The sequence below is a fragment of the Mirounga angustirostris genome, unplaced genomic scaffold (genome assembly GCF_029215605.1).
Source record: "Mirounga angustirostris isolate CCGP_5_RB_7025 unplaced genomic scaffold, mMirAng1.0.hap1 SCAF_3, whole genome shotgun sequence".
Classification (NCBI taxonomy): domain Eukaryota; kingdom Metazoa; phylum Chordata; class Mammalia; order Carnivora; family Phocidae; genus Mirounga; species Mirounga angustirostris.
Window position 1 is genome coordinate 63,048,850 of NW_026991711.1, and position 27,356 is coordinate 63,076,205.

The 27,356-nt window shown below is 39.4% G+C and overlaps 1 protein-coding gene across 5 annotated transcripts; it reads left to right on the plus strand.

Annotated features, from left to right (window-relative positions):
* The first annotated feature begins 212 nt into the window (after window positions 1–212).
* On the plus strand, window positions 213–27,356 carry PROSER1 (proline and serine rich 1). Of its 5 annotated transcripts, none has more exons than XM_064586160.1 (13): window positions 213–1,076; window positions 3,767–3,832; window positions 5,937–6,005; window positions 7,974–8,068; window positions 9,453–9,546; window positions 11,522–11,632; window positions 13,386–13,469; window positions 14,622–14,700; window positions 15,308–15,403; window positions 19,557–19,601; window positions 23,008–24,781; window positions 25,234–25,384; window positions 25,995–27,356. In XM_064586160.1, the coding sequence occupies exons 1-13, from the start codon at window positions 1,032–1,034 to the stop codon at window positions 26,115–26,117; spliced, it is 2,832 nt and encodes a 943-aa protein (XP_064442230.1). In that variant the 5' UTR covers window positions 213–1,031; the 3' UTR covers window positions 26,118–27,356. The 5 variants fall into 5 exon arrangements, with proteins under 5 accessions (XP_064442230.1, XP_045725317.1, XP_064442231.1 ...); XM_045869360.3 differs by having other exon boundaries at window positions 214–1,076; window positions 23,005–24,781; XM_045869361.3 differs by lacking the exon at window positions 3,767–3,832 and having other exon boundaries at window positions 23,005–24,781.

The following is a 27,356-nucleotide window of genomic DNA, read 5'->3' on the forward strand; positions in this document are numbered from 1 at the left end:
CCTTAACCACTTGACGTTCATTTTTTAAAAAAATTCAGATTGAAAAATCAGAGTCAAGCACACTCAAACCCAAAACATAGAGATGTGATCCTTAAAAGATGACTTTCAAGCTCTGAGAAAGATTTCAGCTGCATCCGATTCCGAGGAATCCAGGCATTCGCTATGAACACCTACGTTCCCACACCAGGACCCCTCATTGGCTTTCGGGAAAGAGGGGCCTAAGCTGTTGGCGCAGAGTTGAGTTTACTGGGGCGCGACGGGTTTCGTTAAAGGGCCCCAGGAGGCGGTGGGAGCTGTAGGGGTAACCAGGAAGGGCTCTAGACGCTGTGGGCACCGCGGTGTTCGGGAGTCCCCCTACTGGGGAGCGTGCCCCCCTTTGCCGGGCTCCTGGTGCTCTCCGGCCGCCGGCCCGCTCCCGGAAGCCGTGGCAGCTGATAACAAAGAGCCTGCCAGGCCGCCGCTGCCCGGGCTGCGGAACCCAGGAGCCAGCGCGACTGCTGGGGTTGAGCGCAAGTCGGGCCATGAGTCCAGGTTCGCGGCGGTGAGGGGCGGCGGCCGGCGGCTGAGGCTCTGGTGTGGGCCGAGAGGCTAGTGCCTCCTTCCTCGCCGCCCGCGGGAGCCGGGGTGCAGGTGCCTCTCCTCTCCCACACGGGAGAGCGGCTTCACGACCTCTCCCCGGCGGCGCCTGGCCTTCAGCTGCAGGAGATCGAAGCTCAGCCCCGGCTGCCAAACCCTGGATTTCTCTGCAGGACTCAGAGAGCACCGGGCTCTTCCCCCTAGGTGTCCTGAAGCTTTGTGTGAGGAAGCTGAGGAAACCCGACGGTTTTTGCTTTTAACAAAGTTTTTATAAGTGTGCATTTTTTGAAGTTTTTGCAGATTTTGAAGTACTCTCTACCTCTTCGCATCCTTTTTCTTGCCCCTGGAGTCTTTCCTTCTCAGCTATAAACATTTCTACTATTGAAGCAGACCAGCGATGAACGTTTTGTAACTGAAAGTGTAACTGTTAAAACCACGTTGAGACAGTAGTCAAGATGGACAAAAAGTCCTTTGAAACGGTGTTGGATGAAATTAGAAAGGTAATTGCACTTAATTTCTTAAACCAATCTATGAGCTACGAATTCTCGTAGTTAATTCTCTTTGAGGGACTGCGTGCAGACTGCAAAATGCGGGTTTTAGGATTGCGAAATTGATTGGAATTTTAACGTACACAGTATGGGAGCTTGTAGTTTGATACGCTTCACTATACAGATAGAGATTAAGTTATGTTAATGCTAAACTTGACTATCAATGCAGTATTGTGGAAATTATATTCAAAGAGTTCTCATTCCCAAGCCGGCTGTACAAATCTTTAAAAGCTCTGTACTAGTGGAGAAGTGATTTGATATTTCTGAACTGATCAGCTCATCTTTCAGTAACCTAAAGACTGAAAACTGGAGGTAATACGTATAAAATTTCTTTAATGGTAGTTATTATGGCAAGTTTTTCAAATCTGAAGATAGGCACACTGTGTGTTGCCTGGACGGACAAAATTAATGTCCAAAAGGCCTCATGTTTTTAGGAGTGGGCTTCAATAACTTGAATTTCAAAACTTTTTCTTCCTGCTTTCCAAATTTTTGCTTCGTTTCGAGGCCATTGTATGTAACCTACCTTCCAGAATGAACCAGACAGCAAAAAAATTTGGGATGTAGCCTTGAGCCTAATAAATACCTAAAGCACAAAAGTAAGAAGTTTACCGAATTAGAACTGGAAAGACTTTCTGTACCATTCTTATGCTAATACAGGGTGCTTTGCTTAGAATTTCAGGGTGATTATCTTGCCATTTCCAAACCTTTAAGACCCTTGACTGACAGGGAAGGATTTGTTACTTTAGGCTTCAGCTTATGAAATTATTAATAAAATTGCCTGTGGGGGCCCCTAGGTGGCTCAGTTGGTTAAGCATCTGTCTTCAGCTCAGGTCGTGATCCCGGGGTCCTGGGATTGGGTCCTGCATCTGGCTCCCTGCTCAGCGGGGAGTCTGCTTCTCCCTCTATGCTTCCCCCCCTGCTTGTGATCTCTCTTTCTCACTCACTTTCTCTCAAATAAATAAAATCTTAAAAAAAAAAAAGAACTTCAAAAAAATTGCCTGTGTACATGCCGTTTTTCTGCATTGTCTATAAAGCAAAATGTTTTTCTTCATCCTTCATAAGACTTTTTTTTCAAATTCATATGTTAGTTATATTTAGATATTTGATGATATTGGATGTTCTTTTTGAACAAAACTGCTTTTGCAAATCCAATTTGTGCAATTAAGATTTGCAATAAAATGTCAGCTTGCCAACTATATGTTTAAAATTTGTAACAATTTGTTCATGAGCTGATATTTAACTACTGTTTATGAGGAAATAATTTGTGTGTCCAAATAGACCAGTAGATTTCTACTTTTGGAAGCTATAGGATGCAATTTGTATATGCTCTCCCTTCTTGTTATGAAAAGATCACATAGTAAATACTAGTGAGGGATGTCGGATATTTTCCAGAGATGAAAATCATACATGAGATAGCAACTTACGTTCTTATTTAAGTCCTTATTTCTGGTCTGCAGGCAAAATATGTCTTGTTGTCTGTGCCAAATAATTAGATACATCAGCATTGTCTTAGTCTACTAAAATGGGATTAAAATGTAGGCGTATCTAAGTGAGAATTACTGTTTTTTTAAAAAAATTGCTCTCAGACTTTGTAAATGTAAGTTGGTTTAAACCAGGTACTCACCCCCTGAGGTTACATCTCAACAGTACATTCTCTAAAGTACATTATGCAAAATGCCATTCTCTCCCCCTCACCTCCCTTTTCAGTGAAAATTAAACTATTAAAATAACGGGCAACTTGGATGTTTTCTTTCAGTTAACCGGTCATACTTTCTCCTAGCAAAGTGATGAATATGCCAAGTACAAATAATTGTTTTGTAGTAAAAGCAGAGGGATTAGTTGATTTTTAATGATTAGTAGTTACCAAATTATGATTGTTTCCATCTCTGAGCTCTGCAAACAGTTGTAAGGAGAGCATATGTGATTTCGTCTGGCTCCAGATAGTGCTGGGTCAAGGCCGCCGCCGTACTTCTCTCTGAACTTCCCATGGATAAGGGCCATGTAAGGAAAGAAACCGTAATTTACTGAGTAGTACTATTGTTATGTCTACTATTGACTATTTTAATCTTAAGGTGGGTAGTGAATGGTGTTCACCTTTTGTGGGTAAAAAGCTTCTCAGGGTAGTTAAAATGCCTTTCAAAGACCACACTGCAGGCACACGTATTGAATCGAGGGCCCTCTTTGGCTCCTTGGGTTCTTCTATCCCAGTGGAAATACTTACCATTCACGTTTCTCTATTAGCACATAACAGCTGCTCAGTAATTGATGGATGAGTCATGCCTGATATAATTAGTCGTCTTAAAAATGACAATTTGGTTGAAATTGGGATGTTCTGAAACTAATTACATTTACAGGAATTCTATTTGTGACTTCTAGTAACATCAAATCTTGTCTATTACAGTTCTGTTCCTTTTCTTGTAGGAGTGAGTAGGGAGGCCCGGAGGTTTTCCTGCTGTCTCAGTGTATCCCTTACAGCATGGAACCTGGAAAGGTAGAATGTCATGTCACCATAGTGACTTTAGCTGCCTCTGTGTGCCGCGGCTGAGGAAGGTCTGCCATGTTTGAGTTGCTTAGGTAGTTTTGATAATATGCATATTACTGTTGCTTACATATATTAATGCTCTTTTTCTGTGTTTTTTTAGGCTGTTCTGACAGAGTACAAATTAAAAGCAATTGAGTATGTGCATGGATATTTCTCTAGTGAACAGGTATTTGTTCTATTTAAGCAAAACCTTTTTTTTACTCTGATGTTCTAGTTAAAGTCTATTTACCTGCTGGTCAGGTTCAGAATTGCTTTTACTTTGTTGCTATATTTATTCAGAAACGTTAGGAGCTTTTGATATTGATGGAAAACTTTGCAGAATTTATAGTTTGAGTATTTTATAAACATAGCTACTTTCACTTCAATATCACATGTTAATATGATTTTAAAATGCAGTGTCCAAGAAAAGCATATTTATCATTCTGGGCACAATATCATAAATTTATAAACTTCTAATGGTAAACATACCCAAATTTGTACAGAATTTATAAATCAGTAATAACAAAATTCACTACACGTTAAAAAGAAAACTTGAACAAATGGTGCATTATGGTTCTTATATGAAGCCGCTATGTAAAAATTTTAGCCATAAGAAAAGAAAATATAGTGTCTAATAAGTAGTTTCTGTCACTGCCAGAAGAGTAATGTTTTAAAGCTTAGTGAAAACTCACCCAGCTTCAGGGGGAGTTTGCTAATTAAAAACAATATGTATGCATAAGTATGCATACATACAATATACAGATCAGATTTCTGAGGAATGCTTAGAAAATACTCGATAGAGAAATAGGGCGGAAAGAGAAATGTATATCTGGAGAAGAGTTCTGGGAAAGGGTAGGAATGTGGAGAGGGTAGACAGTGGATGAATCTGTAGGTAGAGTTAGTAAATGCTCCAACTTTTTCTCAAGACTTTTCAAACTTGAACTTTGAATAACTTTAAGCCTGTAGAAAGTTCTGCCTGCTAAATCCTTAAAAGCTACTTCATGATTTGCATGTCTTGCTGCCTATTTAATCAGTGTTTTTCAGTTGTCCCATTACTTTTCAAAATCACCTTATACTTAATTTAAATGTTTTGAAAAGATTTATAATGTCTCATAGATAACAACTTCCCTTTCCTTCTTTTGTGTGTGTGTGTGTGTATGTGTGAAATTTTGTAGAAAACTTCGCTTAGTGGTTATTCCACTTGCTAAACTCAAAGCTTCTTTCTAAGTATGACCTGCTAAGCCTACTTACTGTATTGAAGGTTTTTCTTCCTGTATCAGACATATAGTTGGTAACTTTTTTTGGTTGGTAAAGTGGCAGGTAGCATTTACTATAAAGAAAACCATTATTCCCATGAAAATGAGGAAAGTACACATAATACCCATTTGTAATTTATGCATCACTTTATAAGGAGTAAAAAGTATTTTTACTCTTCTTCATACACTATTCCAGTCTCTAGCATTAATTTTGCTTTGTAGAATAATTGAAACCTTAACACATTTTCAGGAAGTTACAGTAAAAGAATTCATTAACCCAGATGTCATTACCCTCTCTTCTTTGAGTCATTCTTTTTTTTCCTTTTGGAGTTCCTTTGGACGCAGTGAACAGGGTGGTGGTGACTACGCAGGGACTTCACTGCTATGACCTTGATGCGCTCCTCACCTCTCACTAGCGATTTCACAGGATCTCCCTCATTCATTTGAAGTTCGCTGGTGGTGGTGGGAGAGCCTGGCTAACTGTGCTCTCAGAATGACCTACTTACTGTTTAGAAGCTGCTGGAGTAAGTCATGGTGATTCTTACATTTTTAGGGAGGAGATCTGTAGTGTGAATACGAGTACTGTGCCCTTCAGACCCAAGGAAAAGAGTAGGAGATAGTGGACCTACACTAAACCACACCACTGAACACCCTTTTGTGATTGGTTACAAATGTCACTCTCTGCTAAATTTTTAAAGTTTTCCATTTGTAATATAGCTTTATATTTCTAAACTGACATTTTATCTCCATCTAATACTTTTTCGATCTTCCTTTTCTTCAGGTACTTTGTTTTTCCTGTACTTTATACCTTCCGTTTATTTCTATACCAGCGCTGCCCCAGACTCTGTGATGATGGAAATGTTCTCTTTCTGCACTATCCATTGTGGTAGCTACCTACATCTTACAGCTATTGAGCATTTAAACTGTGGTTTGTGCCAATAAGGAGCTGAGTAGTATTTCAAAGTCCTGAAACAAATCTTGTGGAAATGTTTGCAAACACATTTCATTAGAGCTAAAGTAATTCTTTGCTTTCAGGTGGTTGATTTACTGAGATACTTCTCCTGGGCTGAGCCTCAGTTAAAGGCAATGAAAGCATTACAGCATGTAAGTAACTTACTTTTCTTTGTAGTGTAGAATTTAAGTATTTTGAATTCTTCCCTTGTTTTCTATAATTGATCTCAAGTTGTAATTTGTTTGCATTAGAAAAACTGATCCTAAATTTTATTATGCTTTGATTAATCAAATAATTACTAAAAAATTAGAGGAGTTCCCAAACTGATTTAAATTGTATGTACTGTACTACTAAATTGTACACCATAGGATCCTAATTGGCAAATTGGAAGAGAAAATATTTATAGGCAAGCAAAGCATAGAATTTGAATTCTTAAGTGTTTTTATGTACTTTTTTTTTTTATATCTTTATCCTCATGTGTTTAGTCTTAGAACAATAGTCATATGAGTTTATATTTACATTTTTTAGACCAGCACTGTCCAAATGAACTTTTAGCAATGATAGGAATGTTTTCTATCTCTGCTATCCAGTATGGTAACCACTAGCTACACATAGCTTTTGAGCATTTAAATGTGTCTAGTCTGCCTGTGGAACTGTATTTTTAATTTTATTTAATTTTAATTTAAGCAGGCACATGTGCCTAGTGGCTACTATTAGCCCAGCCTAAATTAACAGAGGCATTTAAGTCAAACAGTATCTGTCTACGTAGGAAGATTTTCCTTGGATTATCAGGGATGGATAGCCTTAAGGGAATCTACAGATCCTTAGCTTCCTAAACTAATTTGCCGAAGAAAGTGGCTGGATCTGTTAGTGCTTTGCCTCTTTAGCAATTCGTTTTTTTCAACTCTACAAAAAAAAGGTTATCTTACCCATCCACCCATCACTCTTTTCCCAAGGACCAAAGAGACCATGTAATCTGAGAGGGAGGGCAAAGCAGAGAACTTCTGTAAGAAATACTGATTGGGACCTCTCTTTATTTTATCAAGACAACAAACTCATGACAAAGCTCTGAGGCCTCTGCTTGCTTATTCACCTACTTTAGAATTAAAATTCAGAGGTGAAAAGGTTAGCATGAGCACAACTTATAAGTCAACCTTTGCTGACAAACTAAGTCTGATTTGGTTGTTTTCACACTGAAGACTAACCTCGACAATTAGGTTATGCAGTAGACATTTTCATAAATGAGATAAATGAGTAGTTCCAAAGTTTTTACAAATATATAATAAACTGAATATAAATCAATTTTTTGTAAGTATTTAAACTTGTGGTATAGCTTTTAGATGTCAATTTAAAAACTTGCAAAGGGGTATGTGTTTTACCAATTCTTTTGGTGCTACCTGAATAAAATTGTCTGAACAGCATTGCTCCAAGTTTTAGGAGTCTATTGGGTATTGATTCTAAATGATCTTCTTGCACTGACTTTGCTTTTGAATTTCCTCCACTACTAACATAAATCTGTAAATTGGTGGAACCTTATCTTCAAAACCAAAAGTACCCTAGTCAAATTATAGAACATTGCACACAATCTTCCAGTGTCACAGTTCATGTTAATGTAAGACTTTTAAGAAAGTTCTGCAGTAAAGAATGCTGTTTAACCCATCTTTTCCCTACCTGAGGTGACTGTAGTACCCTTTTTTAGAAACACTATTCAGCACCACAGACCTCACTTTAGGAAGCCCTGACTACAGAACGCTTAGCACTCTAAGGAATATAATTTTTTCTAACTTCTTGAGCAATGTATCTCCCATATTTATAAATATCCCCTTTTTTAGAACCTTTCTGAGGAAAGTAGTACATGTAAATACTTTTCTTCTATAAATAAATACATTGAGAGACATTGATAAAAAAAGCACATGGGGGAACTTAGATCTTCAACTGAAATAGTTACATTGAAAAAGTCTAAGGTTAATTCACATGGTTGTTAGGCCTTGTTTTTGAATAAGCAGTTTCACTTCAAATACTTAAATATTAAGAACATTTAACTATGTTTCTCCCAAAATAGCAATCTCTGGCATGAAAATTTCTCATGTTGAAAATAAAATTATTTTTCATATTAATAGAAAATGGTGGCTGTTCACCCAGCAGAAGTGGTCAATATACTCAATTGTTTCACCTTCAGTAAAGACAAGCTAGTTGCTCTTGAACTGTTAGCTTCGTGAGTATTTCTTTTTACTTTATTGGAGAAAATTTGGAAGACTTTTTAAATGTTTTTTAACTCATTAGTGTGTATTAATGTCTCAAAATTATATTAGTAAATGGAACTCTAATAAAATCTGTGAAAGGGTAGACTGAATTTTTATATCTAAATATCTAGGGGCACCTGGTCAGCTTAGTTGGTTGGGCATCCAGCTCTTGATTTCGGCTCAGGTCATGATCTTAGGGTCATGAGATCAAGCCCTGCCTGGGGCTCCACTCTGGGTGTAGAGCCTGCTTAAAGATTTTCTCTCTCCCTCTCCCCCTCCCTACACCCCCCCCACTTGCACATGCTCTCTCTAAGGGAAAAATAAATAAATAGATATCTAGTGTACTTATTACAAATGGTTACAACTTAAAAATAACCAGGCATAATGAGATTATTTATTTGATTTGTCTTCATTTCAGTGACTTCCATTGCTTTCCAACTCTGAGTAGTTTGAAAGGCTCATTGAGAAAGCCATAGGTTTTATAGTTAGGTTCTGATACATGTACTTACTGTTTCTGGACCTTATTTTCCTCGGTTATAAAGTTAAGGATCTCACCTACTTAATGGCATATGTGAGCTTTATTTATTTATTTTTTAAAGATTTTATTTGTTTGACAGAGAAAGACACAGCGAGAAAGGGAACACAAGCAGGGGGAATGGAAGAGGGAGAAGCAGGCTTCCCGCGGAGCAGGGAGCCCGATGCGGGGCTCCATCCCAGGACCCTAGGATCATGACCTGAGCCGAAGGCAGACGCTTAACGACTGAGCCACCCAGGCGCCCCACATATGTGAACTTTAAATCCTAGAAGATCTGTGAAAACACTAAGCATAGCATTTAATAAATGATCATAATGAATGTAAGCTCAAAGAGAAAAAGAGCCTGCTCTTCTGCATTATGGAAGAATCTATAGATTGCTGTTTATTGAGAGCACATGCATTTTTAAGTCCTTTATATGTTTATAGATGTCTACAGAAATACAAAGTTAAAATAAAGCATAAGGTAAAACTTCATTTTTAGATCAACCATTATTTTTATGCGTTTGGCACATGGCTTTTTTTCTGTTGCCATAGATCTCCTACTACTCATTGAGAGGGTATATTTTCAGCAATCTCAAAATAGTGATTTTTATTCATAGAACTACTTCATTACTTTTAGGTAACCAGATGAACCTCAGTTCAGTTATATTTATCATTTTTATAAAAATATGGTTTACATTCACCAATTAAAACTAAATCACTTTTCTCCATATGTCATTGGGGGAAAGGTTACTCATGTATGGTTGTTTGGTAAAGGTTGTTGGTGTTTGTATATATGTCCAGGTTCTTAAATCAAAAGCTATATTGCATTTCCTTGGTAGAAACATTGTTGATGCACAGAATTCTCGTCCCATCGAAGATTTATTCAGGATAAATATGTCTGAGAAGAAACGGTGCAAGAGAGTACTTGAACAGGTAATTTTCTCAAGATTGCTATATAAATAGAACATTGGGTTTTTCTGAATGTTGGTGAAGGAAGCAAAGTACCGGTCTTACTTCTGTGTTAACTGTGATGAATAACCTGACAGCTCTTGTGCGATGGGTCAAGATGGCATCCCTGCGGTCCATGGAGGACAGGAGCTGGGCAAGGGGGGTTCTGGGGGATAAGGAAATGGCTTGAGAGTGAGACGCCAGTTGGCTTCTCAGCTTCAGCCTCAGCAGGTGTTTATTCTCGGTCCCTTGGTAGCTTTGCCGTGGCTCCAAGTTTTTGCCTTTAATCCTATGTATTTAGGAACGTGACGGAAAAAAAATTTTCTTTTAATTTGTTTTGTCATCAGTCTTACTACGTTAATCAAATTTATAAGAGATGGATAATAAAGCAAAATTCCAGTTTACTAATTTAAAATCTCTAAGAATGGGAGGAGTAGTATTTACCTAAGCCTACTTGACTTGAGTTGTCATTTAAGGTAGTTATTTCTTAGGATTGTGATGGCTGGAAACGGAATTAATGATTAGGAACCTGCTTGAGGAAGATGCATACTGCTCTCCTGGGTCCTTGCAGCCCAAGCGCATTTAATCCTTACACTGTCTGCTAAGCTCAGGGGTAGCAGAGAACTTGGCTTACTCATGAGTTCTGTTGTAGCAGAAGCAAGATCTGAGCCCACATTTCTTTACTTTAGTAAGTTCTCCATTGGTTTTCTTGACTAAATTCTTTAAGGCACCATGCATTTACTGCTGTTGTTTTCTTCCTTATAAAGCGTTCTGATCATGTCAGAAATAATTTGGTCCTGAGTATTTTCCTTCTCAGAAATAATGTGGCCCTGAGTATTCTGTGGAATAGGCTCTCTGGTCAGTGTAACTTAGTACAACTTTTCTGGAAGGTAAACTTGAAGAGCCTTAAACTGTTCATGTGTTTTGATGCAGAAAATTCTATTTCTAGGAATTTATTCTAAGGAAAGAAATAGAAATATACTAATTTGTATGTAAGGGTATTTACTCTGGTACTATTTATAATAACCAAAAATTGAGATAATTTTTAGGTTTGGGTGTTTAGTAGGTGACTGGATTATATAGCTAATTATGTGTGTTTGAATGAATTTATAAAACCAATATATCTCTATAACAAACGTGAATGAATTTATAAAACCAATATATCTCTACAATAAAATAGATGACATCCTGCATACTTGTAAAATATAGCTATATATGGCTTCATATCTCTATAGCATAATATAGATCTATTGGAATATACATCACCTAATGTAGTGTTTTTCATTCAATATTTATTGAGTATGAACTCAATGTTTGTTAGTGTACCATTGTAGAAGCTGAGAATGCAATAATAAATAAGCTAGAACATCCCTCAATATGTCTCGTAATCATGTAATGCTATGTTGAATACAGTATACCTAAATAACTCTTGCTTTTTCAGCAGTACAGCTCTTTGGAAACCCAGTGTCCCATGTTATTTGTTTGTGTTTCTCCACTAAGTTCTAAACTTCTTCAGAGCAGAGTCCATGTATCTTTCATCTGTTACTCTCCTTGTCTTGCCCGTAACATGAGTTTGGTGTTTATACAGTTGGACGACATTATTTCTTGGTTTGGAGAAACGGGACATACCAAATAGTAAATGAACTTGTTTGCACACAATTTACAAAATATGCTGTGGAGCTATCTTTGTATGGGAGTCTATTAGTTGTGGCTAAAAGAAAACTAATTAAAAACATTATGTTACCACTTTAATAATTCCATTTAAATAAAGTGATTTTACTTAGGAATTTTGGTCATGTTCACTACTGTAAGTGCTGATGAATTCATGAACAGATTAATGTGATGCTGTTCTTGATTCATATTTTTAACAGGGCCTCCAAATATCCAGAATACTTAACCTATGAGTTTTTTTATTTTTTTGTATATTTATTTATTACCACCCTCTTGTTTTTTGTTACAGGCTTTCAAGGGGGGCTGCAAAGCTCCTCATGCTATGATATCTTCTTGTGGAACAATCCCAGGAAATCCGTATCCCAAAGGAAAACCTAGTCGCATAAATGGAATTTTCCCAGTAAGCATATGTTTGTGGCTATGAGAAACTTCTTATGGCTTACTATGAAATTTAGCTTAGTTATGATATTTAAAGAAAATGCCAGCTGATGATGCTTCTACCAAGGATAGGAATTTTCTTAGGTCAGCAGCTTAATTCATGGGTTCAACATTGATCAAAAGTTCATGTATAAACTACATTAAAGTATTTGTGTAAGATGTACAGAACAAGACAAATAGAAAAGAGGATGATTTTGTTTTGTTTTTCCAAGTATTTTAGAAGCACTGCTTTGCACTTAGTAAAGGAGCATTTCTCAAATTCTCAGTGTTCCTCAGACAGTTTCACAGTTGAATATGTTTGAGAAATCGTGTGCAGTGTTTCCTTCTTGGACAGTCAGATTGCATGAGAAAGGCTCTGAGAAGTCCTGAAGGAAAGAAACCTGTTTCTATACCATCCACAAATGTCTTTGTAAAATTATCTTTGCAAAGAGTGCTGTATTTTTATTGCAGTGTAACAAGTAACCCTAAAACTCAGTGGATTAAAACTAAACATTATCTTACACAGTTTCTATGAATCTGGAACCTGGGAGTGGCTTAGGTTGGATTTGGCTCAGCGTTTCTTATGAGACTGCAGTCATCTGGGGGCTTGAGTAGAGCTTGAGACTGTACTCCCAAGGAGGCTCAGGTACATGCCAGGCAAGTTAGTGTTGGTGGTTGGCAGGGGGTCTTTGTTCCTCACAGTAAGGCCCTGCCCGTAGTGCTGCTTGAATACCTCACGACATGGCAGCTGACTTCCACCAGAGCAAATAGTCCAGGAGAAGGCAAGTGCAAGCTGTGTTGCCTCTTGTGACTTAGTCTTGGAAGTCAGATGCCATCATTTCTGGAATATCCTATTTATTATGCAGTCTAGCACTGTTCATTCTGGAAGGGGACTTCACAAGGGCATGTAGGAGGTGAGGATGTCTGGGGGCCATCTTGGAAGTTGGCTTCCCTACTAGTATGTACTATTTAGGCACACGTTCTTAGGAGGACACATTGTAGTAGTCTGTCCACTTATTCTGATCTGTTAATAATAGCCTTGAATGAGGTCTCATTTATTCTTATATAATATGAACTACCTCATTTAATGCTTATAGAAAACATCATTTTTTTATCATCTATTTTTTTTTTTTTTTTAAGATTTTATTTATTTATTTGAGAGAGCGAGAATGAGAGAGAACACATGAGAGGGGATAGGGTCAGAGGGCAAAGCAGACTCCCTGCCTAGCAGGGAGCCCGATGCGGGACTCGATCCAGGGACTCCAGGATCATGACCTGAGCGGAAGGCAGTCGCTTAACCACCTGAGCCACCCAGGCGCCCTTGTCATCTATTTTTAACTGTAATATAGGTACTCTTTTTGATTCTTTGACCATTGTACATACTGGAGCATTGGAAGTCTGTTTCTGGGCGCTTCTATGGTGCAGGGGAAAAAGTTAAAACCTACATTATCCTGCTCTTCTGTCATCCCCATGTGTGTGGTGTACTTGTTTCTGAGTTCCTCTGTACATGTTGTGAGGGTTCTCTGGCAGAGGAAGGTTGAGGACCTTAGCAGGGTCTTACAGCCAAGACAGGACTGGATCTGGAATCCAGATCCTTTAACTCTTACCAAGTTAAGTCCTTTTCTTCATTGTAATACAGTGAGGGTTTTGTTTAGTTTTGTTTCTCCTTTGGGTTTGTTCTTTTTTAAGTCTCAATTATCTTTCTTTCTTTTTATTTTTTTTATTTATTTAATTAGGGAACCCCCTTGAAAAAAGATGGTGAAGAATGTACTAATGAAGGCAAAGGAATAGCTGCACGGATTCTTGGACCATCCAAACCGGTATGTTTAGAGAATAAATGATGACACGGGCCTTAATTCGTACATGTAGTTTTCTGTCTGTTCACAGCACACAGCATCAGTTCTGTTTTCGTGTTGTGAAATTTGAAGTATACTAAAAACTCGAGGAAAGTGAATAGGGAACTATAGCATAATTAGTTAACAGTGTCCAAGGCCCTTCTGAGGTTTCATGTTTCATTTTAAAGTGAGACCAGTCCAATTGTTTTGTTTTGTTTTGTTTTTCCCAACCCTATTCAGCTGTTCCCTTGAAGGTATGGAGAATGGAGAGTTCGCTTTAAGGTTGTGGTTTGGCCAAATTAGTATTAATAGTGAATCAAGAGTGGGCCCGGAGGTTGAGAGTATTTTGAAGGGAGTGATCATGATTGGTTAGGATATCAACTGAACCCAAAGACAGCCCTGTAGGTTGAAACATTGTTCGAGCTGAAGTGGGAGAGGCCTGTCACAGCTGTCTTGCAGCCCCTTAGAAGTACAGCATCTGGCTTAGCTTCAGAGACCTCTGGTTCTCTAGAGACCAATTCTTGGGATCCTTTTGTTACTTATATAGTTCTATCAACTACAAAATAAAAGATTTGTGGATTTCAAAGGCAAAAAGACTAAAATACTGAATTCATAATCCCAGTCTGCATTCTACTCGAGTTGTCAGTGCTGAGTGCTAAAGAATATAGGACTTTGTTCTTCCAAGGAGAAAAGAGGGTAAGAATGGTAAGATGAATCTGATGAATTTTGGAGGCTATTGGAAGTTCTTGGGTAGTCAAGGTTCCTAAACCTAGAGGATTTCTTGTGTTACAGAGGAGGAGACAAAAATTCTTAGATTAACTTCAGCTCAGTCAGAGAGGAGTTTGCTATTTAGGATAAGGTCTGACCCTTCATTGGAGATGATTTAATACTGAAATTAAAAATAAACCCCTCCACAGCAGTCTTTGGCAGGATCTGCCTTTGGAATTTATAGGAACCACATTTATTAAAGCAAAGACATTTCCCTCACTTGTGCCATGTATTAGGCCAGTAGCATTTGATATGCTGGAGCACTTTTAGCCTCTTACGACTAAATATTTCAAAAGACAAGTTGTATTTTGTTTGCAGGGAGATTGCTGACTTAGTTTTCTTTAACTGCTCCACTTCCCCCTCATCTAGCCTCCTTCAACGTACAATCCACATAAGCCTGTTCCTTACCCAATACCTCCATGCCGGCCACACGCAACCATTGCACCAAGTAAGCAGTTCATTTGTGTTCTATTTTTTTTCTTTTTGCTCTTTATTAAGTTGAAGGTAAATGTTGGTATATCTACTTGGGAAAATTGGAGCACTTGTGAAATATGCTCTCCTGAGTTTAATTCTGCCCACGGTGGGCTACACAGTCTCTTGGTCTACAGCAGTGCAGGAGACAGAGTTTAGTTTAGGGTATTTGCCTTTTGGTAAATTCATTATAGATTCTTTTTAATCATTATTATGGATTTTCGCTTTGGTAAATCATCATGAATCCCATTTCAGTAGTTGGGGTTCAAAGGTATCTTCAGTACATCTCACTTAAAAAGGTCAACTGTATGTGATTGACAGAAAAGGCAGATAATTGAAGTATGGCAGGATCTCCCTTCCCTGCCACTCAGTGAGCTGACGTCTGGAATGAGCATGCAGTGGGAAGTCAGAATCTCCCGCTGTCTCACTTGATCTCAGCTTTGTCCTTACACTAGACCCAAACCTCTGTGTAAAATGCAACTCTATCATTAGCAGTTTTAAAAATTAGATAGCTCTGTTAATATGGTTTGAACTCTTGGCCATAGAATGATACTGAATTTTTTTTCCCTATAATTTTATTTTAGGTGCTTATAACAATGCAGGTCTCGTACCATTAGCCAACGTCATAGCTCCGGGTGTACCCCCTCCACCTCCATATACTCCTAATCCAGTAGGAACAGGTAAAATCATGTTGTTATGGGATGCTAAAAGTAAAAACTTACAGACGTACACTTGGAGGGGACAGTTGTTTGATACGGTGTGTCCTAGTGGGGAAAGGAACTCACGAGCCTGACGATGGATCTGAGTGTGATATACAGGCCCCACTAGAGCGGCCTTGGCCCGCCTGTGTGAACATGAGCAGCTTGCAGACAGAGGAACCATTTCTCATGAGCAGGAAACTCGGACAGGCTATGGAAAAGTACAACTGACTTGATGAGTATTACCATTAGGGCAGATTACTCCTACTGTCGGAGGAAGGGCCTATGCTCACAGGGACTTAAGCTTTCCCCTGCACGCTTCAGTTCAGCATTTTCCTTTGGGTCTGTTGGGAACATGGGATTTAGCTTACATTTTCATTTGTGTGTCTTTTACAAAAATTTAATTTTTATTTGTTAGGTATTGTTTATTTGACTCTTCTGAGTTTTAGGTCTTGCCTAGGAAACCCTTCCCCATCCCGGCAGGATGAAAATGTCATCTGTATCCTCTAATTACTTTGATAGGGAATTTTTTTTTTTTTAATGTATAGCTTTTAATCCACTCACCATCTATTTCTAGATATGTGTAGGTTAGGGATAGAACTTAATTTTTTTTCTGCCCTTCCCAGAGACTCAGTTACTTGATAGCCATTTTTAACAAATCCTTACTAGCCAGAGGGCTTCTGTTGTTTGCAGCTGGGTACTCCGATGAGATTTGCTCAACAGTTTTCCCCAAAATTACTGTTTTATTTCTTAACCCTTGTTTATGGTACCTTTAGCCCTTTGAGTTTTATGTTTTTGCATAGAGAAAGAGAGGCTATGAAAGAAAAGCTGGAACTGTTTTATCTTGTTTCAGATCTTAACCCTTAACCCTAGGGAGTCCTGGTAACCCGGGTCTTGTAAGGCCCTTACTGCATCTGGAATTTATTTTCATATAGGGGTGAATAGAGGTTCATCTTAATTTTTTTCCAGATGGTAGCCTGTAAGGCCAGCACCATTTATTAATTCATCTGTTTTCCCCACTGACCTAAAAGGCCGCATTTGTCTTAAGTTTTCATATACACACATGGTTCTAATTCTGGGTTCTTTATTCCGTTCCAATCTAGTTATTTCATGTTATGATGATATATTGATTTGACTAGCAGATTTATAGTGTGTTCTGATATCTAGTAAGGCTACCTTTTTCTCTTGCTATAGTTTCTATTTTTCTTACTATATTTGGAAATTTTTTTTCCATCTGAACTTTTAAGGTTATTTTATGTAGGTAAGAACAGTTAAATTTATGTATGCATATATATAGTTACATATTATATATTAGTTACATTATTACACTAATATATAATTATAATATATAACAATTATGTGTAGTTATATATATTAATTTGGGGAGATGAGACATTCTTATGATATTAAGTCTTACTCTTCAATCATATGTCTGCTTTATATTATGTCAGGTAGTAGTGATTTCTCACCAGGACTTGTTTTATCTCTTTCAAGAAGATTTTATGGTTTTCTTTATGTAGGTTCTTTGCCATGGGATTATCTCTAGGGACTTTAGAGGTATTTTTCATCAAAATTACAAATGGAATATTTCATTTCTAGGTGCTTGTTACTAATTACTTATTCTACTTTTTTTTCTTGATAGTCTCTTAAGTTTTCTAGGTATAAAAAAAAAGTGAGCTGATTTGTACTTTACTATATTTCTTTTTTGCCTGGCCTTAATTGGGTGTTAATATTGTCCTAACCTTTTTGTTTTCATTTTATATAAGTATTTTGCTTTTATCTTTACTTTCAGTTTTTATTTTAGGGTTTTATTTATTTGATGGGTTAGTTGGTTTATAGATTATATAGCTGGATTCTGAGTTTTAAACCAGTGGGCCGGGGTGGGGAGAGACTTAATAGGAATTTTCAGTCATCATACAAATAGCATATTTGTTCTTAGTCCTTCCATTTTATTTTTGTATTCATTATTATTCTCTTATCCCAGTTTTTCATTTTCCTTACTTTTTTTTACTTGTATTAGTCACATTGCTGTTTTATTTTTAACAACCCTTCCTCCTTGCCCCACCCCAACTTAGAAATGTTATTTTTAATATTGCTAAGGATTGCCTTCATATATATATATATATATATATATATATGAATTTTTTTTTTTTACCATTGTATTCTTAATGGTTGTCGGTACACAAAAACTAAAAAAAGCTGCTCCATACTCCACTGACTTCCATTCTCACTCTTCTTTTTTGTCGATTTGTGTGTTTTGTCAGAATACCATACATGTTTTCTTCTGCACCTCTGAACTTCTGGCTTCTTACTCTTTCCTCTGTTCTTTGATACCCTGTCCTGATATGCTCATTCTGCTCATTCTGCTTTTCTTTTAGTAAAAAAAATCTTTTAAGCAGTTTTTTCAAAAGGGCACATATACAGAGTTGTAGATGAGAAACCCAATTCCAGTTAATTTTCTTTATTAGAACCTTGGTCTCTTCCTATAAGCTTACAAAGAAAATACTATTTATCTTTAGAGTTCAGAAATGTCTTTAATCCTGGAGTTTGGCTATTTCACCAGGATGTCCAGATGTGGATGTTAACATTAATCTTTCATGAAACTCTGTAAGCTCTTTGGATATGAAAATTCAAGTCTTTAAAAGCTTAGGAAAATTTTGTTTTTATTTTTCAGTCAGTTATTGCTTTTTATCTGGTCTTTTTTCTATTTCTGGTACTCTTATTTTGCACTATATTTGCCTTCTAAGTCTCTTACCTACTCGTGTATGGAATCCTCTTTTTTTTTTTTTGTATTTTTGCCATTTTAAATGTGATTTTATTGTTGGTTTTGTTTCTTATTTCCAGCTCAGTAATTTAGCTTTCATAGTATTCTCTCTACTCTTTACCATTCTTTGCATTTATTAATTTGGAGTCACTTGATACCCTTTGAACGCCACTGAATAGATGCATGATCTTCTAACAAGTTGCTTTAAACACAAAGTGTTCATCTTCTCTGCTTGTATTTTTTTGCATATTATGTGTGTATGTGTTCTTAATTTGCATTACAAGGTTTTACACTTCTTTTTCTTTCATTGAATCTTTGTTGATAGACACCATATGTTTTGGTTGTTTATTTGCCCCAAGTTCCTTAGACAAGCTATGATCTTTTTTTGCTCACTGTGTCAGGGCTTGTAGATTCTTTCTGTACCTCATACCTGTCCCATTGTTGGTTTCTTGGGCAGTTATTGTCAAGCCATGAGAGGTAATTTTTTTCCCTTTGTATCTTTGCCTGATGGTCTAGTTAGGTCCTTCCATGGAGGGTAGGGAGGAGTGTGCTTTTGGTGTTGGAGTCACAGGCTTCAAGTCAGCCTCCACTGGGGTGGTTCTCAGCAGCTCCTAGCATAGGGTCTTTTCCAGAAATGACTGCAACAGGAAGGCAGGGCCCCTCTCCTTCTGTTTGCTTGGGTCATCGCATGGCCTGTGAGATTGGTCCCTCAGGTGGCAGTGGATTCTGCACTCAACATCCACCTCCCACCTCCAGGTCTCCCTGCTGTTGAAGTGACTGTCGGTTTAGCCAGTAACGGTGCTCCTTCTCTGCATTCCAGCTGTAGGCTACACTTTGTCCTCAGTGGCACACTCAGGCCTTCCTTTCCAGAAAGCGTTCCTAAATATATCTGTAAAATAGCAATGCTTATTTAAAACCTCCTAAGTTGTGGCTTAGTTGGTTGAGCATCCGACTCTTGGTTTTGGCTCAGGTCATAATCTCATGACTCGTGGGATTGAGCCCCATCCCATCGAGGGCTAGCATCTGCTTCTTTCTTCTCCCTCTTCCTCTGCCCCTTCCCTGCCTTGCAGTCTCTCTCTAAAATACATAAATAAAATGTTCAAAAAAATAAAATAAAATAAAACCTGGTAAGTTAAAGAAAAGGGGGTGTGGGAATCAGTGGTTTGTAATGCTGTCAATCTTCATATAGTGACTACGGTTATCTTTATTTATTTCCTTTCTGTTTCCATTGGCATACATTGTTTTTCCTAACATAGCATGCATACATATCCTGAGTTTTTCTTTTTTTTGATGCCAGTCTTTGGTTATTATGGTGATGATTAATTTGAATAAAACTTGAAATCAAACTTTTATTTATTTATTTTCATACAGAAAATGAAGACCTTTCCAATCAGTCAAAACCTACACAGAATCAAAGTAAGTATCAACTTTGCTCCAGATATAGCTGAAGTCTGTCCTGGTTGTCTGCTCTGTTAGTCACTGAGAACAGTTTGAATTGAGTGTATTTGGAATCTGTGCTTTGGGGAAAGTTCCTAGTTAAAGAATTTAATCAATACTTGCTAAAAGAGGCTTGATAGTGGTACATCATGTATACACAGAATGAAATGCACGTATTAACTGGATTTAAAATTAACCATTTGCCTTTGTGTCTTATATGAAAAACTTGCAATATAATCCAAGTGCTATGTGGGCATTACATCCACATTCACTTTACATTATGTGATATTAGAAGCCTCATTTTGTTTTGATATGAACACATAAGATCCTTTTTCCTAAATGCTATTTCAAGTACTAGTTTTAATTATTTTCATAAGCATTGGGAGTAGCATAGCTTAATGTAGAAAAAAAAAAAATAAGGGGTGCCTAAGCAGAAAGTGGAATTGAAAAAGGCAGATGAGGGGCGCCTGGGTGGCTCAGTCGGTTAAGCGTCTGACTCTCAGTTTCACCTCGGGGCTTGATCTTAGGGGCTTGAGTTCAAGCCTGGTGCTGGGCTCCATGCTGGGCTCCATGCTGGGCATGGAGCCTACTTTGAAAACAAGAAAGGAAGGGAGGGAGGGAGGGAGGATGGGGGGATGAAAGGTGACATGCCTGCAGATGGCAGCAGTGCTGCAACATTTTATTTTTCGTCTAGTTGAGGATCTTCGTGGTCAGGAAGGAGATGTGTGCTGATAGGAGACAAAGCCTGAGCTCAGTTCTTGCGTAGCAAAGTAGCACATCATTATAGTGCATAGTTAGGAATCTCATTGGGAATTCTATTCCCTGAGCAGGGTGCCTAACAGTGATTTTTTGCTGGTGGTTTCTAAAGGAGGTAGTATAATGGGCTGGAAAAAAACACTGAGATGTCAGGACATCATTTTCTTACCCTGCCTAGCTTTGTGACAATGTCATTTAACTTCTATGAAAAGGAGGTTGAGGAAGCTTGAGCCTTTATGCTCAGCTTCATTAATCTGTTTCTGAAGGGAGTAGTAACAGGTTAAGTGTCCTAAGAACCATCATTAGGAATAGCATACTTTGTTTTCCTATGCTGTGTTGTTAGCATGATTAAGATTTTATTTTCCTTTTGAACCAGATCAAGAAACAAAAAGATAAACTAGTATAGTGGTTAAGAATATGGGTCCGTCAGACCAGGGTTCAAATTTTGGTTGACCTTTTTTAAAATTATTACTGTGACAAGACCGCACTTAATGAGTTCTACCCTCTTTAATTTTTAAGTACACAATATAGAATTGTTAACTATAGATACAGCATCATACAGCAGATCTCTGGAACTTATTTACCTTGCATAACTGAAACTTGATACCCTTTGAACGCCACTGAATAGCTGCATGATCTTCTAACAAGTTGCTTTAAACACATAAGATCCTTTTTCCTAAATGCTATTTCAAATACTAGTTTTAGATTTAATTATTTTTAAGTTTTAGATTTAATATTTATGGAGTTGTTCGTACCTATCCCAGAGGGTTACCTGGGGACAAATGAAATGATAGGCATAAAGTACTTATTAGCATAGCATCTGACAGATAATGTTTTCTGGTTATCAACCAAACTACATGGCAGGAAAGTCGTATTTATCATGGTATCTTTTGGGGTTTTTCTCGATTTGTTGTTGTTTTATTGCATCTTAACTGCAGGCCCTGTGTATGGTTAACAGTGCATGGCTTTTGCTTTATATAAGAAGATCTTCAACAAAGGCTGCTTATTATAAAGAATGCTATGGGACAGTCTGGTCTGACCTTGTGATTTGTCATTCACTACGTGGTCTTCAGCATGTAGTTACATAAGATAGCGAATTCTCAAATATTTCCCAACCAGTGTTGACCCTAATAAATTTTTAGTACATTATTTACGAACACAAAACTAGGTATATATTACTTGTGCTTCTAGTTCTTGTTAAACAAACGCAAACAAAAGTACAAATCCATTTTCATATGTTCTCTAAATTTAAAATATCTAGTTTTATTTTCTTTATTACTGCTAATGACATGAATATTATCAGATTTTAGGCCTTTTGAGTTTGAAGTTCATGTATTTCTGTGTTACGGTTTGTCAATTCTGCCATCTTTCTTTTCTCAACTACCATAAAATTTGTTCAGCCCAGTATAGCACCTTTTGGGCATCTCTTAGTACAAATAGATGATGTATATGCTGTTTTCTTCCATTCTTTTCCTGTGGTCCCTTCCCCACCATGATTAACATTGTGCATTACTTCATTGATCGTGTCAGCTTCCTTATGCAAAGTCTTTATTATGCATAAGTTTAGAAACTTAAGTCTTAGCCCATGAAAATAACTTCCACATGATTATCACTGCAAAAGGAACATTCTCTGTTTACAAGTGAAATACACTTTGATATGAATATGGCAGCAGATGATAGTTGTCATTATGACTTTAGGTACCTAAGTCATGCTTTCCATTTGACACCAACAAGATTTTCATCAAAGGCTAACATTGGCACTAAATTGATTCAGAGGAAACACAAATCATCCCCCCAAATACTTACAGTAATTATTCATAGAGTTTATGAGAATAAAAATACTGTAGCAAACTCTAGTGGAATTCTTGAGAATAAGTCCTTGGATGGGTTTGGTAACTATAGTTGAGGTCATGGTGATATATCCAGTGGGGCAAACACTCATTAAATACACAGGTGCCATGTACAGTGCTAGGTGCTAAGGCTCTAAAGAGGAATTAGACATGGCTTTTGCCCCTAAGGGAACTCCTCGGACAAGGCAAGTAGCATTTGAGGTTGAGATGGTGTAGAGGAGGCAGTATGAGAAAATGGGGAAAAAAAGCTCTATAGATTATAAACTGGAATATCAAGTTCAACTCACAGAATGGTCATAATACTGGAGAAATAGGCATGAATCCTGGGAGGCCCATTGTGACCTAAGAGGAAAGTGATGTCCTGAAAGCTCTTAAGAGGGGGAAACAACTTGTTTTACTATTCTAGAGAAGTGGCTTGAGAGAATGAAAGCTAAAGTCGGTACACCAACACTCATCACAATTGAATTTTTAATTTTTAAAAATTAGGAAATTACAAAAGGAAAGTTTGTTTGCTAACTTCTCAAGGCTTCCTCACTGTGCGTTGGAGGGCTCTTCTAATCAGAGTCTAGAAGGCAACTGGCTCTACCTGAGGCTCCATAGGGAAAATCGGGGTCATGGAATCTAGCAGCATGTACACTGCAGTGGCCTATTATACCTGTTGCTGATTTTCTTCATGTTTGTCAAACGTTACAGAAATGTTGACTCATTTCTTTTGGATTAAACTTTGACATTTCAGCATGGTGATACTCTTGCCTTTCTCCCCCCTCCCCCCGCAGTAGCATTTCCTACCCCAGCAAGTCAGCTCTTCTCTCCTCATGGTTCCAGTCCTTCAACACCTGCTGTGACGCCCGTCCCTACCGCATCCCCGGTCAAGGCAGTAAACCATCCATCAGCATCAGTAACTGCTACCGCATCCGGGCTGAACATGGCGAATACTGTCCTGCCCGTGTTCCCAGGGCAGGTCTCCTCGGCCATTCATACGCCTCAGCCATCAACGCCGAATCCAACGGTTATCAGAACCCCTTCCTTGCCTGCCGCGCCTGTTACTTCTGCCCACAGTACATCATCAGCTCCTGTCCCGTCGGTTTTTTCGGGCCTGGTTCCCCTGCCAGGTCCTTCCGCTCCTCCTGTCCCAGCCCCCCAGGCGACATCCACACCTCGGGCCGCTCCTGCTTCCAATGAAACGTTTGCTTCGACTTCCGCCGCTTTCACTGGCCTCCCCTTTTCTGCCACCTCTACTGCTGCTTCTGCCAACAATGTCAATTCTGCTTCGCTGTCGTCAGTGTTTGCAGGTCTGCCCTTGCCCCTAACGCCGTCATCCCAAGGTGTGACCAACCCGGCGCCCTCTGTCATTGCCGGGGGCTCTGCTCCCAGTGTGGCCTGCCCACTCGGTGTAAATAATCCTCTTCTGTCTGCTTTAAAAGGCTTTCTGACATCCAGTGATACCAGCTTAATCAGCTCATCTGCTCTGTCCTCTGCTGTTACGAGCGGGCTGGCTTCACTGTCTTCTCTTACTAATCAGAGCTCTGATTCGCCGGCCTCGGGCTCTAACAAGTGCTATGCCCCGCCGGCCATGCCCGGCCCGCCGAGGGCCTCCACCCCCGGGCTGGCCATGTTCCCGAGCCTGCCCGCCTCCGTGGCGAGCTCCGCTTCCACGCCGTCGACTTTGCCCACGCCTTCTCCGCTGGTGACGCCTACGTCGGGTGCTGCCGCAGGGCCGGTCTTCCTGCAGGGCCCCCCCGCGACTAACTCGGAGCTGCACGTTGCGTCCGCGCCCGCTGTCACCACCGGCCCTGTGCTGATCAAAACTGAGCCCGCGAGCCCCACCCCCTCCGCTTTCAAAGGCCCCGCTCCTTCGGCGAATCCCTCTCCCGGCGCTTTGGGTCTGTCGGGGACGTTGGGCCGCACGTACACGTCCGCTTCGGGGCCCATCACTTTGTCGACTTGCCTTAATCCTGCACTGTCCGGCCTCTCCAGCCTGACGACTCCCCTGAATGTGTCCAACCCCCTTTCCTCCATCGCCCTGCCGCCGCACGCTTCCTCCGCCCCCATCACTCCGGTGTTCACTGCTCTGCCTCCTTTTACTTCTTTGACCAATAATTTCCCTTTAAGCGGCAACCCGCCTCTTAACCCGTCCGCGGCGCTGCCAGGGTCGTTAATAGCGGCCACCTCGTCTGCCGCGGTCACGTCCGCACCCGTCCCTCCTCCGAGTTCCACCGCGGCCGTGCTCTCGGGGCTCTCGGCCTCGGCCCCGGTCTCCGGCTCGGCGGCGCCTTTCCCCCTCAACCTGTCCACCGCCGTCCCCTCCCTCTTCTCCGTCACGCAGGGACCCCTGCCCTCTTCAAACCCCTCCTACCCCGGCTTTTCCGTCTCCAACACGCCCAGCGTCGCCCCCGCCCTGCCCTCGTTCCCGGGGCTGCAGCCGCCGGCCACGGTGGCGGCGGTCCCAGCGCTGCCCGTCGCAGCCACGACCCCGTCGCCAGCTCCCGTCCTCCCGGGATTCGCTTCCGCCTTCAGCTCCAATTTCAACTCTGCTCTCGTTGCACAAGCCGGGTATGTGGATACTTTGGAGATAGGGTATGGTCAGTCCTGACCTACCTTGTAGTTCATAGTCTTCTTAAGTCATTCCAGTGAGTCTAACCTGATTGTTGGGTGGTGCTAAATTATATATTTCTGGGCTGAAACTTCAATACTCAGAAAACATGTGTAGCCCTTCAGCCGTGTTAAGTATATATAATGTATCTGCTCAGATTATTTTAGTATTCGGTAATTTATCCTTATTATAAAGCAGCAGAAAGTATTACAGGTAAAACATAGACTTATTACATTCAGGATAATGTACTTTATAATAGAAAGTAAGTTTTATGTTAGTGAGTGACTGACTTTTCTGGTTCCTTCCAATGGGGAAGTTTAAAGTTTGTTTTACATCTCAAGGTAGTTTTTGACAAATACAGAGGCAATAGGTTTTGTCTTATTTGCATTCTGACCTGTTCTGTCTATTTTAGCTTATCATCTGGCCTTCAAGCTGCAGGCAGTTCTGTTTTTCCAGGCCTTCTGTCCCTCCCGGGTATCCCAGGGTTTTCCCAGAACCCTTCACAGTCCTCCTTGCAAGAATTACAGCATAATGCCGCTGCGCAGTCGGCCTTGTTACAGCAGGTAAGCAGGCAGGCAAGGTCGGGCAGAAATTAAATGGAAACATACATGCGTGCCTCTGTCCTGATAACGGTGTAAGGCCAATGATGATATCCCAACACTGGCAAAAATCTTCTCTGAGAAGCGTGTCCGGAGAGTTTAGGATTAATCTCCCCAAATTTGCAAATTATTCTTGTCTTCCTTCAGAAGGCTAACAAAGGTGGTGGAGTATATTCGTCTATATGAATTGTTTTTCCTGCTTACAGACTTTCAAATCTTAGCTTGGAGATTTTACACATGGAATCTTTACACATGGCAGCTATATTTGAGCTGGGTTTTTTTTAGAATTTAAGCTAACATAATGGACTTTAATTAAATCATGTTTTCTCTAGAAAACCTATTAACCTTTTTTGAAAGAATATTAAGTATTTTAATGGCATTTCTCTTGGCCTCCACCATCTGAAGAATTTTGAATGTTTCTTAAAAATTTTAGGAGACTCTGCAGACTTATCTTGCCCCAGCATTTTCTCTTTCTTTCCTATTCTAAATATCTATAGTGTGGTACAGGCAAAAGCAAGTACCAACTGGATTGAATTTGGCCCTCTGCTAACCTGCATGTTCTTCTTTCTATCAGGTCCACTCAGCTTCAGCTTTGGAAAGCTATTCAGCTCAGCCAGATGGGTTTCCTAGTTACCCTTCAACACCAGGAACGCCATTTTCGTTGCAACCAGGCTTGTCCCAAAGTGGGTGGCAGTGAATAGATTTTAATTTGTATTCTCCTTTGGAGCAACATCAAAAATGCCTAAGGACTGCAGTGAACAATCTGACTAGTGTGAAGTTGGCTAAAAGTCAGAAAATGAGAATGAGGATAATCCTGGGGAAATTAGGGTAAGAGTTTAAAACAAGGTGATTGTATTTTTAATGGTTTTAAGTATGAACACTCTCCCATGTAAATAAGCTGATAATGAATTGTACGGAGAATAGTATTCAAAAGGTGTTCGGGGACTTCTCACCTCCCACCCTATGAAATTTGAGTCGTGTATGTGATCTCTGTAGGAAGAATACTAAAGAGGAGGTTGAACTCTTTATAGCCGAATACAGCCTTAAATCTGCTTGTATAGCATCCACGGACAGAAGTAATAGTTATGCCTCAGACTTCTGGGTTGCGTTTGGCCCTGGGGGCATGACTGCCCTTGGTGTGCACAAGTGGTTCCTATTAGCATCCTTGGAACTCAGTTCTCCGTATGTATCCACAGAAGGGAGCCTGAGACCCACGGTTATTTCTAATTTCTGACATTTATGCTCATACATATACTGCTGAATTTAACATAATATAGTTCAGGTAAGTGAAAATGGTGCTTAATATAGTCTTTAGGATGACTTTCAGGTGTTTTCGACTAAAAATATATCCAAAACAACTTTCTTACAGAAATGCAAGTAAGGCTTGTGATAATTTGCCTTCAAAACTCATTTCTTAATCTCAGCAGTATCCAAATGAGTGAGGAACATTTGACTGACTCTTGGGCCACCTCTGTTACTCATTGTACTCTGGAAGCTCTTGGTGAATGTTTACAATCATGGGATGTAGTGTTTCTATTTGTACTTAAAGTCCAACGCTTATCTGAAAGAATGACGTGACAACAAATGGAGAAGACTTCTCCGTTAGTAACCATGCAGTGTGTACTCTATCTAAGGATCTGTGGTAGTATATAACATGATTGAATGTCATTAATTAAGTCTAAGAACTGCCACATTCGGGGGGACAGGGAGTAGGGAGAATGATTTTCAATCCTGTGATTAAAAGTGTAAACTATAGAATCTACTGTAGTACATTTCAGCATCTAGAAGTTTTACTTTTATAAAGATGGTGTCTGGAAGATGTTGCTAATGTATTTTCCTTCAACACGGGGAACAAACTTTTTAAGTATATTAATAAATATTCCTGTACGGTTAGTTTTTAACAATTTTTTAAAATAAACTTTATGGATACGACAAA